The following is a 15,114-nucleotide window of genomic DNA, read 5'->3' as shown; positions in this document are numbered from 1 at the left end:
ACCACAAGCCCAGAAAGATGCATAGCACATTTAATGATACAAAACAAGGTTCAAAATCATTTTAATGAGTCAATAATAAGTTTCAAAACCATAAATGTTTATAATAATTAATTAAAATCACCTTATTTGTATTAGAAACAAAACTTAATTGCCCAAATATAATAATAAATGGCTACAAACATTAATATGAAAATATAATTATAAAATTTGGATGAGTAAAAGAAGAGTTTACATGCCAACACTAAATAATACAATGTTGAATAATAATACAAATTACTTCATATGCATTAATAATAGATGAAGAAATAGGTGGATTACAATAAGCACCAATTCAAGGACAAATAGGATGTGAAGTCTAGTTACACTGAGAATGTGTGATAAAACTCAAAATGTCTAAATTAAAAATCACAAGATTAATCATACATCTGAATGGTTGTTATGAAAAGATCAATTAGTTTATTCATTGTAGTCTCAGTGGGCAGAAATAAGATTAATAAATTAAAAGTATTACAAAGCATATGTTTTCAATGTAAGCAGAGATTTTCTAATAATCCAAAGTGGGACAGAAAAGAATGAACTATCCAAAAAGTAAAGCCACATCACTGAAAATCAGCACATTTGAGGCTAAAACATAACTTAAAAGACTAGATCTGAGAAATTTTCTGGAAAGAATTTAGATTAGATGATCTCCATTTTTACAGTGGATTATGATTTTACAGTATTTATCTTCATAGACTTTTTAAGAAAAATCCTAACTCAATTGTAAAGTAAATAACAGCCCCTCTGACACACCTCTTGAAGACAATCAGGGGACAATTAGCCCCTCTGACACACCTCTTGAAGACAATCAGGTGACTATTAGCCCCTCTGACACACCTCTTGAAGACAATCAGGTGACTATTAGCCCTTCTGACACACCTCTTGAAGACAATCAGGTGACAATTTATGTTCTAAAGTTATTTATCTTATAAACATTGCAAAAGAGACCTATAAAACCATTCCATATCAGAAAGGTCATAATCTTTGCAAGTAGAGAATCAAATGTAGTGTGCTGAGTCCCCATTTAGTCCTGCTAAGTGCCCGTAAATTAGATATAATCAGGTCACCTGGAACTCTTGTCACTAACAACTTTAGTTCCCTATGCAAATGTTAGTAGCATAGATAGATCTTGGCTTGCAATAAATTCCAACCATAATGGATCATGATGAAGGCAAGAATTCCTGGTGGCTAATATATAACACTCATTGTGATCTCACATTGGAATAGATTCTATTCTTCTATATAAGATGGTCATAAAAATACCAAGTACAGTTCCACCAAGGCTATTAGTGAGAGTCAAGGGGTTCCAACAAACTTAGGAATGTTAGGAAAATTCTGGTTTATTTTTAATAACTGGTGGCAAAAATAAGTCATGGCAATTCTATCTTCTCTGATTCTCTTAATTTGTTTCATTCATGAAACAAATCAGAAAAAATAATGTTGTATATAAATTATTTGAGGGTAATTATTTAGAGTGATTACCATCATATTTCCCTAGACATGCAAATAATTTTCCAAATTTAAAGACAATCGTTTAGTATGGTGTGAAAGTGAAAGGCACTCAGTCATGTCCAACTCTTTGTGAACCCATGGATTACATAGTTCATGGAATTCTCCAGGCCAGAATACTGGAGTGGATAGTCATTGCCTTCTCCAGGGGATCTTTCGGATCCAGGGATCGAACCCAGGTCCACTTTAAATGTATACTTGTATATCCATATGTTATGGATATATGTTTTTTTGTTTGTTTGTTTGTTTTTTACATAATCATAAATGCGCAGTCTTCACAAGAGACATCTGGCAGCCCCTTCCTCTCTGAAACCAGCTGGTGATATTTTACTCTGGTTTAACCTCACCTGAATTTGACCTAAACAGTAGTTACTGGAGGATATCCTGCTCAACCCAGGATGTCTAGACAAACTCCACTTCCTGCAATAGAGGTGACTGAAGGTAGGATATGTCATGGCTCAGCTGGTGTGCGGATTTCAAGGGAACACTGGGGACAGGAAGTAAGCACGGGCTAGGCTAGAACAAATGACCTAATGAAGGATTAATTCTGTAGTGAGAGTCAACAACTCAAATTACAGTGGCCAGGAGGAGTATGGAGAACAGAGATTTGATTCTGCCAACAATGACACACAAGGAGATCTGTCAAGTGGAACTTGGCAGCACAAGTCTCCAGGCAGAAATGATACAGAGTCACAAGGTGGGCCGTGCCTCAGGCCCAGGGGTCTGTCCACTTTAGGGGTGCAGCAGGGACTGGCAAGAGAAGGACTGGACTGCTGCTTCTGGGCAGAAGGTCTTGGAAAGAGGGAGATTAATTGTCAAGGTCATGCTAATCTTTCCAAAATGTCTTCAGTCCTACAAAGGCAAACTGAATACAGGCGAGAAGTTCAGTCCTGCGAAATGGCAAATACAATGAGAGATGCACAAACTGAAGCTAGCTAGGCATGGGAATCAGTAGAGTTCACTAGGGTCACGACAGGTAAACCCATCTCAGACTTCCCTCTTTTGTGGGTTGCACTGGTTGATGAATCTGGAAGGCCAGACCCCAAGTCTCACCAGAGCAGGGGTGGGGAAGACAAGAGCTCAAAGCCCATAGTGTGTCTGCCAGCTACCATGGAAATGGGTTTCATCCATCATTGTTTCTCCTCAAAATGTTCATTCTGGATGGCTTCAGGATGAGCTGGCACAACTGGTAAGAAGATGGCAGTGGCTCAAATATTCCTCCTGCCTGCTTGCTGTCATTGCCAGTAGGTCCCGGGTCCTGTGTCCATGTGGCAAGCCGCAGAGGAAGTCTGAGAAGGTGCACGCCAGCCATATATATACATGTGTGAATATATTTTGACATACACAAAGTTCAGGAATGATATGTACCAACAGTTGATGAAAATGATCTTTGCAAAGTAAGGTTGAGAGTAAAATGTAAAGGAAGAATTTTTGAATAAGAAATTTTTTAATTTGAAAAAAATTGTTGTACAATCAATTAGTTGCAAAATGCAAAGTGAAGCATTTATAAATAATGTATTGATGTGAACAGTGTTGATTATAGCATACATATTTAGTCTAAGGAGAAATGAGATTTTTCTAGAAACAACAATATTTGGATTATTTAATAATTTAAATGGAAAATAAGTATTTAGCCAACTTGAATAAGAATAGATTTTATTTTTCATAAAGCAAAGGCAAAGGCAAAAGTTATTCACTCCTCATTGTAATGAAAGGATGTTACCATGATTTTTCTTCCCACATACATACTACTTTTTACAAAATTTTTTAAAAAATATTTACTTCAAAAATTAAACTGGAAGATAGTGAAAAGAAAAAAGATGTAATGTGCTATAGAAATGTTTTTTAAATGATGAAGCAAAACTTAACATAAATGGCTGGCCAGAGTTAAAAGTGTGCTTTACAAATTAAACTTTCACAATTAATGGCATATTTAAAGAAGTTGCCTAAAATAAAAAGTACCTATTTGAAAATGTTATTAGATATATGTAATATATAGAAACTTGTAGGTTTTTCACAATCAACTATTAAGGACATTACATTTATTTAATTGTACTTATTTATGCAAAGTTCAACATGCGTTAAGATTAATATGACATAGTCCTTGTACATTAAGCAAATTCTATAAAACTGATATGAGATAAATATAGATAACTATTGCCTGGAGAATCCCAGGGACAGAGAAGGCTGTTTGGCTGCCGTCTATGGGGTCGCACAGAGTCGGACACGACTGAAGCAACTTAGCAAGCAAGCAATAATGTAAGTTAAAAAAGAATTTTGAAGGAGTTCCGTGTCAGTCCAGTGGTTAGGGCTCAGTGCTTTTACTGCTGTGGTCCAAGTTCAATCCCTGGTTGGGGAACTAAAATCCTGAGAGCCATATGATGTGGTCAAAAAAAAAGAAAAAGAGAGAGAGAGTTTAAAGGCTCTGGAGTTTACAATAAGAAATTACATATCAGTGTTACTATTAGGAAATACTTTTATGTAGAGGGTAGCATTTTGAGACATGTCTTGGTAGTAGATAACATCCAACTGATGGTAATAGATAAAGGTCATTTCAAAGCATAAGCTCAAAAAGAGTATCAGGGAAGGCATGAAAAAAAATTAGATTATGTTGAAAGTGAAAAAGTGAAAGTTTTTCAGTCATGTTTGACTATTTGTGACCCCATAGACTATACAGTCCATGGAATTCTCCAGGCAAGAATGGATAGCCTTTCCCTTCTCCAGGGGATCTTCCCAACCCTGGGGTCCAACCCAGGTCTCCCTATTGCAGACAGATTCTTTACCAGCTGAGCCACAAGGGAAGACCAAGAATATTGGAGTGGGTAACCTATTCCTTCTCCAGTGGATCTTTTTGACTCAGGAAGATCATGCTGAGAGAACAGTTGTTAGGTTAGTTTTCCTGGATTTGAGAATATATGTTTCTAAATAAAAGGAATAGATTGATAGAATTTAGGAAATGTCAAGGCTGAAATAAAACAGTTTGCAATGAAAATTCATCTACTGAAAAGGCCAGAACTCTGCTTTGAGACACTAAAACTGGAACAATTTGAATTGTGAAATATAGTAAGAACTACTAGGACATGGTTCCAAAGTCAAATGAGAATTAAGAGGGCTTGTACTGGAGTTATGCTGTTGGCAAATGCAGAACATACTATGGAAATAAAAGTACAAAACTTAGTAGTTAAATGCATATTGGCTGGGAATAGAAGTCAAAGCTCTTTGTCTACCTACCAACTTTGAGTCTAAAAGAAGAGATGTCAAGATATTTGGATTGTTTCATGCCCTTAGAGTAGAAGAATTAATATAGTTAAAATGGCCATAATACCCAAAGCAATCCATAGATTTAATGTGATCTCTATGGAATTACCCAAGACATTTTTCACAGAACAAAAATAAATAATCCTAAAATTAATATGAAACCACTGAAAGACCCAAAGCAATTCATAGGAAAAGGAACAAAGCAGAAGTCATAACCCTCACAGACTTCAGACAATACTAAAAAGCTATAGTAATCAAAAAAGCATGATATTGGCACAAAAACAGACATATGGATCAATGGAACAGAATAGAGAGAGCAGAAACAAACCCACACACCTATGGATAATTATCTTTGGAAAAGAAGGGAAGAATATACAATGGGGATAGGCAGTCTCTTCAGCAAGCAATGTTAGGAAAGTTGAAAAGTCACATATAAATCAATGAAATTAGAATACACGCTTACACAATACACAAAGATAAACTCAAAACAGCTTAGACTTAAATATTCTTTTTTTTAAATATTATTTTATTTTTAAACTTTACAATATTGTATTAGTTTTGCCCAACATATATTCTTAAGACACGACACTATAAAGCTCCCAGAATAGAACACAGGCAAAACATTCTCTGACATAAATCTTACCAATTTTTCTTTTTTTAGGTCAACCTCCCAAGGCAACAGAAATAAAAGCAAACAAATAAATGGGACCTAGTTAAACTTGCAAGCTTCTTTACAGCAAGAAAAACCATAAACAAAAGGAAAAAGTCTAAAGCCTGGGAGAAAATATTTGTGAATGACATGACTAATAAGAATTTAATTTCTAAAATATACAAACAGTTCATACAACTCAACAACAAAATACAAGCAGCTCAACCAGAAAATGGACAGATGACCTACATAGACATTTCTCCAAAAAGACATGCAGATGGCCAATAGATGGCATAAAAAGATGTTTATCATCACTAACTATTAGAGAAAGGCAAATCAAAACTACAATGAGGTACCACCTCACACTGGTCAGAAAGGGCATCATTAAAAGGTCTACAAACAACAAACAGACTGATTCCAAAGAGAAAGTAATTTACCAGTAAACAAGCCAAATGCGATCCAAAAGTCTACAAGCAATAAGTGCTGGAGAGGATGTGGAGAAAAGGGAACCCTCTTACACTGTTGGTGGGAATGCACACTAGTACAGACACTATGGAGAACAGTGTGGAGACTCCTTAAAAAACTGGAAATAGAACTGCCATACGACCCAGCAATCCCACTGCTGGGCATACACACTGAGGAAACCAGAAGGGAAAGAGACATGTGTACCCCAATGTTCATCGCAGCACTGTTTATAATAGCCAGGACATGGAAGCAACCTAGATGTCCATCAGCAGATGAATGGATAAGAAAGCTGTGGTACATATACACAATGGAGTATTACTCAGCCATTAAAAAGAATACATTTGAATCAGTTCTAATGAGGTGGATGAAACTGGAGCCTATTTTACAGAGTGAAGTAAGCCAGAAAGAAAAACACCAATACAGTATACTAACACATATATATGAAATTTAGAAAGATGGTAATGACAACCCTGTATGCAAGAGAGCAAAAGAGACACAGATGTATAGAACAGTCTTTTGGACTCTGTGGGGGGTGGGGGGGAATGATTTGGGAGAATGGCATTAAAATATGTATAATATCATATAAGAAACGAGTCGCCAGTCCAGGTTCGATGCAAAATACAGGAAACTTGGGGCTGGTGCACTGGGATGACCCAGAGGGATGGTATGGGGAGGGAGGTGGGAGGGGGGTTCAGGATGGGGAACACGTGTACACCCGTGGCAGATGCATGTTGATGTATGGCAAAACCAACATAATATTGTAAATTAAAAAAATAATAATAATAAATTTTAAAAAAAGGGACAAGATACAAAATGACATTGGCTTAAATTAGACAAATATATTCTATAATTCTACAAACATGCTACATTATAAAATTCATATGACTTGGATATGAGTATTCCTAATTAAAGCCAGTAAAAGATGCATTGTGGGAATGGGCAAACTAAGTAGAGGGAGTCAATTGTATGGTGATGGATAACAATTAGACTTGTGGTGGTGACTACCCTGTGGTGTAAACAGATGCTGAACTCTAATGTTATATACCTGAAACCAGATATAAAAAAGAAGGGTGTCTGTGAGTAACACAGCTTGGGGAGACTCTTGCAGCTTGCCAATTTGTGCCATTATTCAAATTGTTTTTATAAAAGCAAGACTGACTATAAGACAAGACAAGGCAAGATAAATTCTAAGATAACAGCTGTCCTTATTCCATTTTAGACAGTCTTAGCAACCCAGGCAAAACTCTGATTTGTGGGGTGCAAAGAATGTTGCTATGATTAAAGGACACAATGAGTGAGGGCAATGGTAGAAATGAGAACAGCATCAGAGCTGACTTTTCCCCTCTAGGTTGAACACAACAGATCCATTCCTATTCTCCCCTTGTCACCTCCTTCCACATCTGCCCCAACTGCTCAGTCACTGAATTACGGGCCTCTCCCACTGTACAAGGGCAACCCATTCTGGTGGGAGAGTTCTATTACTGCCCACCTCACCACAAAGTTCTTAAAGAGTTTGAATTTAGATGTGAAATAGATGAGGGAGTCATATACTCCTCATCATATTTGAAGTGGCTCATAAATCCCAAACACTGTAGGGAGATGATTCAGGTTCATTAGGTTGAGTATCTGACATTTGAATTTTATAGAATGGAAATTTGGGAGTAGGCAATGTGATGTACTTCTTGAGTTTTCACAAGGTCCTGTACAATTACTGCTTATGACACCCCCGTATGTACATATTCACACATGCTTTTCTTGGCACTCAAGACTAGAATACAAATGAGTGAAAATAAAGTTGCATTAGAGAGCTACTTAAGTCTATTCAAGTTTTTCAACTTTTTCAGAAAGAAGACACTTAACTTTGGTTATGTAGATGTTCTTAATATCTAAATACTTAGGTATGCCTGAGAATTACGGGGCTGAGACATTGCCAGGAAACTTCTGCTCAGCTTCTTTTAATTTTTGTCAGCTTTGTAAGCACATTGCCACTCACCTCTCAACCAACACTTACTGCTTGTAAGAGCAGCCTCTTGTTGGCAATCCAAGGGAACTTTCTGTCCTCAAGCCAATACCTAGTTGTGCTCTCAAACTTTGCCATGAATTAGGCTGGGCTTATCCTACTTTTCCAAGGTTACCACCCATTTATTCTGAGCACTATGCTCTCTCCTTATTCAGATATTTGATAAACTTCCAAGATTTCAGAAAAGAGAAACAATGGTTCTCTCAGACAGATGGTCCTTCTTCTTTTCTTATTCTTCTTTCAAGGAGTTTTAAAAAAAATATTTTTGTTGACGAACACTGAAAATAAACTCAAATTATACAATGAAAATTTGATATATTAACAAACACATGCAAATATTTAAATTATAATAGAGTTGTAATAGAGGGGCAAAGAGAAAAAAAAACAATGTACTAACGTCTCTATCCAAAACTCTGCCTGTGCTGTTCAGGAAAAGCATTTGTTTGACAGGATCCAACAATACCCAGTAATCCACGTTGTCCTTTAAAGAGAGTTCTATGGTTGGGTCTGGTCCTCCAGCAGTCCCTTTGATCAGCATGTTATCCACCAGAATTGTACCTGCAAACCAAAGAAAGTTATTTGAAAATACATTCTACATGTATGCATTCTTCATCAAGGTTCATAAACTCATGCCCTGGCTGACTTGCATATCTGTTTCAAAGCAGAAGATATTCAAACTTTTATCTGGCATGATATAGAGAATGCTCTGTTTCAAAAAGGCAAAAAAAAAAAACCTTTGTAATGCTATTTGTAAATGATATTTTAAGAAGATGAGGTGCAAGGCAGAGATTCAAACACTTGGTGAGTTTCACCATCTATTTCTTGTTTCCTTTTAAGAGCATCAGTGTGTTCCCCTCCCTGTCCATCACTTCTCACAGGAGTTATCACTGAATTTTATCCTGAACAAAAGAAAAAGCCTATAATAACAGAGGCTGATACTTCAGTTCACTCAGTAAGACTTCTGATATGAAAAAAAGATATCCTGAAAGTAAGAGAAAGGAAGAAAAAGAAAAAGATAAAGAAGTAGCAGAGACTCCCATGGTGAGAACTACTTCTTTTCTCTTTTATCTTACAGCAAATCCATGAAACATAAATCTTAATGTGAAAGGCAAAAGTAATGTGCAGATACACAAGAGAAGCTGTTCTTCTTTAAGGCATGTCTGGAGTACTCAACTAGAACAACATACTATTTTAATGTCACATTTCAATGCTTGCTTTCTTATTATTCTTCCAGTGGGCTGAATTTTAGACATTTGGTGAATAAGAGAGTAGATTTCTAGTCTCTCCTACTCCTGTTAAAGAGTTCATATATTTTATAAGTTGAACACAAACAGCACTGATGCAATTCAAAACCCCCCTTTTCCCCTCATATTGCAATGATTCCTTCGACAAACAAGGCACTATAACTTACAGCAATCATTTTCAGCTGGTCCATTTTATTAAACTTACGGCATAAAGAAGAGTTGTGACTATGCAGATAAAAATGTACCCTCCTAAGAACATTTGAATAAATAGGCTTTATCTAGAGAATTCAGTGCTTTAGGATAGTATACAAGAATCGATAGATAATCTATAAATTTGAATCTAGCTTGAAGAATAATAATACAAAATGCATTTGTTGCATTTCCTTCAGGCACAAAATTGGCCTAAATATTATATCATTGCATAATTATAAACAAAAGGGAGAGTCTCTTGACGATTTTTCTTAGAATGTTAATAATAGTAATAATAATCTATAATGTTTATCATATTATTACCAATGAGCTTTATTTCACTACAGAATGCTGAGAGGCACCATTCTTCTTTCACAGTGATATATCTAAGTAATATTTAAATACTTCAATGTTTTGGCCACCTGATGAGAAGAGCTGACTCACTGTAAAAGACCCTAATGCTGGGAAAGATTGAAGGTGGGAGGAGAAGGAGACGTCAGAGGATGAGATGGTTGGATGGCATCACCAACACAACTGACGTGAGTTTGAGTAGGCTCTGGGAGGTGGTGATGGACAGGGAAGCCTGGCATGCTGAAGTCCATGGGGTTGCAGAGTCGGACACCACTGAGTGACTGAACTGAACTTAATTGAACTGAATATTTGAATACACACACACACACACACACACACACACACACACACACACTTTTCTAAATGGTGTTCTATTTACTTTTACTTTTGCACATATTAGTGCACATACATTTAAATATATGAGTGAAACTGATCCTTCTTTTTTTAAAAAAACTGAACTGGCAAATATATAACCTACAGATAGTCAAAAGCACAGATCAGACAATGGTGGCAGTTTTTTGTCTACAAATATGTTCTGTGCCTGAGTATATATACTCTTTTACAAATGCTTCACATAGCTAACCTTTGAAAAGTTATTCAGTCTGTGTTTTCAATATGTAATTAACAAATTAAATAAGATTCTATTTTCTGTCTAGAAAAATAAATGTATAATAAGTACATCAATTAACAAGTAACATTTATGCCTTGATTCAATAACGCATAATAGAATTTTAGCAGTTCTTTCTCTAGTATACATATAGACTATAAGGGACACAAAGAGAGGGCATAATAAAGCATGGTTAAAATCATAAAAAAGAAATTAACTTAGTGTTACACTCATATCATAGAGGTGAAGAAAGCAGATCTTGGAGCTGACAGAGATAAAATCCGATCTTGGATTCACCATTTACTAGCCATGTGAAGGTGGATAGATTACTTAACTCCACTCACCTTCAGTTTCCCTCCTCTACAAAACCAAAATGGGTAAAATAGAAGAGGTAACTTTTTATTATGACACCACATGCATGTACTTGGGAAAAAAAAAAATGTGTTCTTATATTGAAAGCACTAACAAAAGCTTAAACAACCCCAGTAAAAATACTAACATGGTTAAATATTTAATGATATTTTCTCCAAGCATCATAGTCAATCTTTCAGCCTTAAATACTGGGGTTTATGCTTCTTCCTTCAAAAAGTAGTTATTGAGAGTCATTTGCTTCTAAATGGACTTGGTGGCTTGGTGATAAGAGAATCTGCCTGCCAATGTAGGAGACAGGGGTTTGATCCCTGGGTCAGGAAGATCCCCTGGAGAAGGAATTAGCAACCCACTCCAGTATTCTTGCCTGGGAAATCCTGTGGACAGAAAACCCTGGTAAGCTGCAGTCCATGGGGTCACAAAAGAGTCTTAGTGACTAAATACTAAGTTTTAGTTTAGTGACTTACTAAAAGTGACTAAACGTTTTAGTGGCTAAACAACAACAAAATGCTTCCAACTACAGACTTTTTTCAACGAAATTGAAAAATCTGATCGAGCACTTAAGCTTTCTTCATTAATCTATTGTTTTAAACTTGGAAAAACAATTTCACAGCTTCTTCATCTGTACCCATAGCTTCCTCCATATTAGCATAGTATCAATCATAGCCATTAATGTAAACTCTAGTTGCATTAAATAAAGGTGCTGCAGTAGATTTTCAGCTTTTGTATTAAGATTCTCTTACATAGCTATTTATTTTTAACTATGATAAAATTGTGCCCAGTTCAGTTCAGTCACTCAGTCGTGTCTGACTCCTTGCGACCCCATGAATCACAGCACGCCAGGCCTCCCTGTCCATCACCAACTCCCAGAGTTCACTCAGACTCACATCCATCGAGTCAGTGATGCCATCCAGCCATCTCATCGTCTGTCATCCCCAGAATATATCAAAACAGAAATATACTATAAAATAACTTATGAATCAATAAAACTGCCTCCTTATACCAGCCCCATTCCCCTTCTTACAAGGTGTATAAGGTAATTTGCATCAAAGAAGAGCCTGTTAGGTTGGTCGGGGACTAAGTGAGATAATGCATGTGAAGTACTGATTGCAGTCCTTGGTACAGAAAAAAAAAAAACAAAAACTGCAAAATGTGAATTATGGTTATTGCTCTTAATGTTATTAACTCCATCTTGCAAGAGAAAGCATTTGAAACTAAAGCAAAATGACTTATTTTATGTTCCAGCAGTTTTTATAAACCAAATCCACGTTTCATGCTACAAAGCTAAGATAGGTGTGGCAAGCTGTCTGGAGAATTTAAATGGGCTCAAAAGATTTGAATGCAAAGTATCCACTCTGGGAAGTTAGAAGGCAGGGAGAGAATGCACACTGTAGAAAAAATTATAAAGATAACTCCTTGTCTCTGGTGAATGATAGTCCATCCAAGGATTGATAGGTGAGCCATCCAGGCCTGCTCACTTGGGAGTGACTCGCTTTTTCCACTTAGTAACATTAGACAGTTTTGATTTTTCTCAAAGAAGCTAAATTTAGATTTCATGGCAAGAAAAGGATCTTATTCAACAAATTCATACTCATAGTGATCTTTAGATTGAATACTTTTTACTCATCCCCAGCATATGTTTGATTCTATTAGGGACTAAACACACACATACACACATATACATTATATATTAGAGGAACTAAAGTCATAATTGGATATTTAATATTTCCATGAAAATTGTATTTGCTTCTTTAACTAGACAGTTATAACACAAGTGGGTTAGTCTCTAAAAATGCTGTGGAGGTGGCAGTGGCAAGAGGGGTTTGTTGCCTTTCTAATTAACCCAATTCAAAGATGCTGAAAGAGTAAGTTCTACACAGAGAGAAAGTAATTGACTGCTTGGGCTCATTCCAAACATTAAAATAAGAAAATCACTCTGTGCACAGAATACAGTACTTGCCATAAAACAATTAATTATGCAAAGTTGTATAATAATATGAATGCATAAAATCTCTCAGAACAATCTTTCTCCAGTTAAAGTCAACTGGAAAGAAGTTCAGCTGCAACTGAACTTCTTTTTCTTGCATTTACCCCTTGTAAGTGAAACCATAAACAAAGTTCCCAAATTATTTAATTAAAACAATTTTTTAAAAAGCTGAAATTGTAGCTAATAGACAGTTTTTCAGTGAGATTAAACAGTAAGCATGGCCGCTGTGTAGTTGTATTTTTATTGAGTAAAATACAATTTGTTACAATACTACAATAAATACAAATTTATTGTAGTTTTATTGAGTAAAATCTAGATTCCAAGATTACCCAGCTAAACAAAACTCTTCTCATGCTCAAATCCTCATCTTTGCCAAAAATTTCCTGGACTTTCCTAGACTATTCTCATACTTTGATTTTTAACATTTCTTAATTTACAATTATATAAATTGTAAACAGATTCATAATGTGTAAACACATTTTAGTTAAGCATATGTTCGTATCATATCTAGATAACTAATTGGTAAAAGGAAGGAAATATATGTGTACCCACCAACTTCATAAAGAAACTATCAATATTGATTGGACTGTGTTTCAATGTTAGGAATATATTAATTACACTCAATGTTTGCTAAAAATGGAAAATGATATCAATTAAATCAACAGTGATTAAAACAGAAAAAAAAAACATATACTGCTTTGCAAAACTATGTTGGTTTTTAAAAATTATTTTATTTACTTCAAAAGAACAAACCATTACAAAATGGACAGCTTTGTTCAAGTGTACTTCACTCATATTACTTAGGTAATAATACCTTTTCTTTACTTATATTTTATTTCATGATACGTGATAGGTGATATATCAAGTATGACATAGGCATACAACTATAACACTTTAAGAATAAAGGGATTGTTTCCCTCCTATTCTTTACTTTTCTCTTAGAAATTGATTTAGACAATTGCTAGTATTTCTATTCTGTTGTAAATAAAGTAGTAAGCAAATGCATAATGTTATGCACTTTTATGTAGAATGCATGCTTATTTATTTAACTAAAAATAGGATCATAGAATTTGAGAACTTGAATAAAACCTACTATCTCTTATATAAAATGTATATTATATATTTATGATACATATGATGCATATGTACACACACACACACATGAAAAATGAAGCAAATCATCTGGTATTTCCAAATTTCCCCAAGCACTAAAATAACCTGACCAAGGTGGTGTAGACAATAAATGCGTTGTTGTTGCTGTTCAGTCACTAAGTTGTGTACAACTCTTTGAGACCCCATGGACTACAGCACACCAGGCTTCCCTGTCCTTCACTATCTCCCCAAGTTTGCTCAAACTCATGTCCAAACTCATGTCATCTCATCCTCTATCACCCTCTTCTCCTCCTACCCTCAATCTTTCCTTGCATCAGGGTCTTTTCCAATGATTTGGCTCTTCACATCAGGTGATGAAAGTATTGAAGTATATCTAAGACCAAATTCCAGGTTACTAATTCATAGTTTAGATCTCCTTTCCCTATATCTTGCTATCATCTTGGAAATACACAAATGTTTTAATTTAAATATGAAAGTATAAGAACTTTGTTAGCTTTGTTTTAAGTTCATAGGAAACACAGGCAAAAATCCAGTTGAGTTGTAACCTCATTATTTGGAGTTTTGTGCTCTATAATTTATTGACAATATTTAAAGGGGAAAAGTGGAAACAACTTTAAAGTAAAAGAATAGTATAAATTATACTATTAACAGCATAAAGTACAGGGAGAATTGTACAATATAATTATAAACTACCTGACCTTAGAACTAATTTTCCCCAAATTATATCTGTAAGGATAGAGAAGCCTGGCGGGCTTCAGTCCATGGAGTTACAAAGAGTTGGACACAACTGAGCGACTAACACTTACACTTTCCTAGATATAGGTATAGTCTCTGACCTTATAACTAACAACTCAAAGAGAATAGATAGTTGACGTTAAGGATAGTTCAATAAAACTTCAGGTCAGACTTGGCGTACCAGTTTAAGAAATGAACATACTAACCTAGCATCCCTTGGGACAGGGATTACTATTGTACCTCTCCTCTCCACTGTGGCAGAGGAAGCATTCTGAACAAACAAGGTGGATTCTGAGCTTAGAGAAGCTAAGACGGCTCCATGGTAGACAGGCTCTTAAGGTACCCCCATGATACTTGCCTCCTGGTGAAATGGAGAAGGACCCTATGATCCTTCCCCTCATGTCCTCTGCCTGCGTTTCGTCTGTGGAAAAACTTTAGCCAAAGAATAAGCTTAATCAGAGAAATAAGAGCACACAGAAACAAAGGAAAACAGTCAAAGGAGACCAAGTACTAATAATGTAGTTATTAAGCATAGTCAAAAACCTCTGGCTCCTTCTCACAGGCTGTAGATAATATTTT

At 35.6% G+C, this 15,114-nt stretch overlaps 1 protein-coding gene across 1 annotated transcript in view; it reads right to left on the bottom strand.

Annotated features, from left to right (window-relative positions):
- PCDH15 (protocadherin related 15) overlaps positions 1–15,114 on the bottom strand; it is a 1,036,870-nt gene that overhangs the window by 539,631 nt on the left and 482,125 nt on the right. Inside the window, exon 4 of the mRNA XM_070780422.1 lies at positions 8,338–8,498. Coding sequence (XP_070636523.1) covers positions 8,338–8,498 — 161 coding nt within the window. The remainder of the gene's footprint in view (positions 1–8,337; positions 8,499–15,114) is intronic.

The sequence above is a fragment of the Bos indicus genome, chromosome 26, assembly GCF_029378745.1.
Source record: "Bos indicus isolate NIAB-ARS_2022 breed Sahiwal x Tharparkar chromosome 26, NIAB-ARS_B.indTharparkar_mat_pri_1.0, whole genome shotgun sequence".
NCBI lineage: Eukaryota > Metazoa > Chordata > Mammalia > Artiodactyla > Bovidae > Bos > Bos indicus.
The sequence above is the reverse complement of the archived record's forward strand: the minus strand, read 5'-3'. Positions and strand labels throughout refer to the sequence as shown.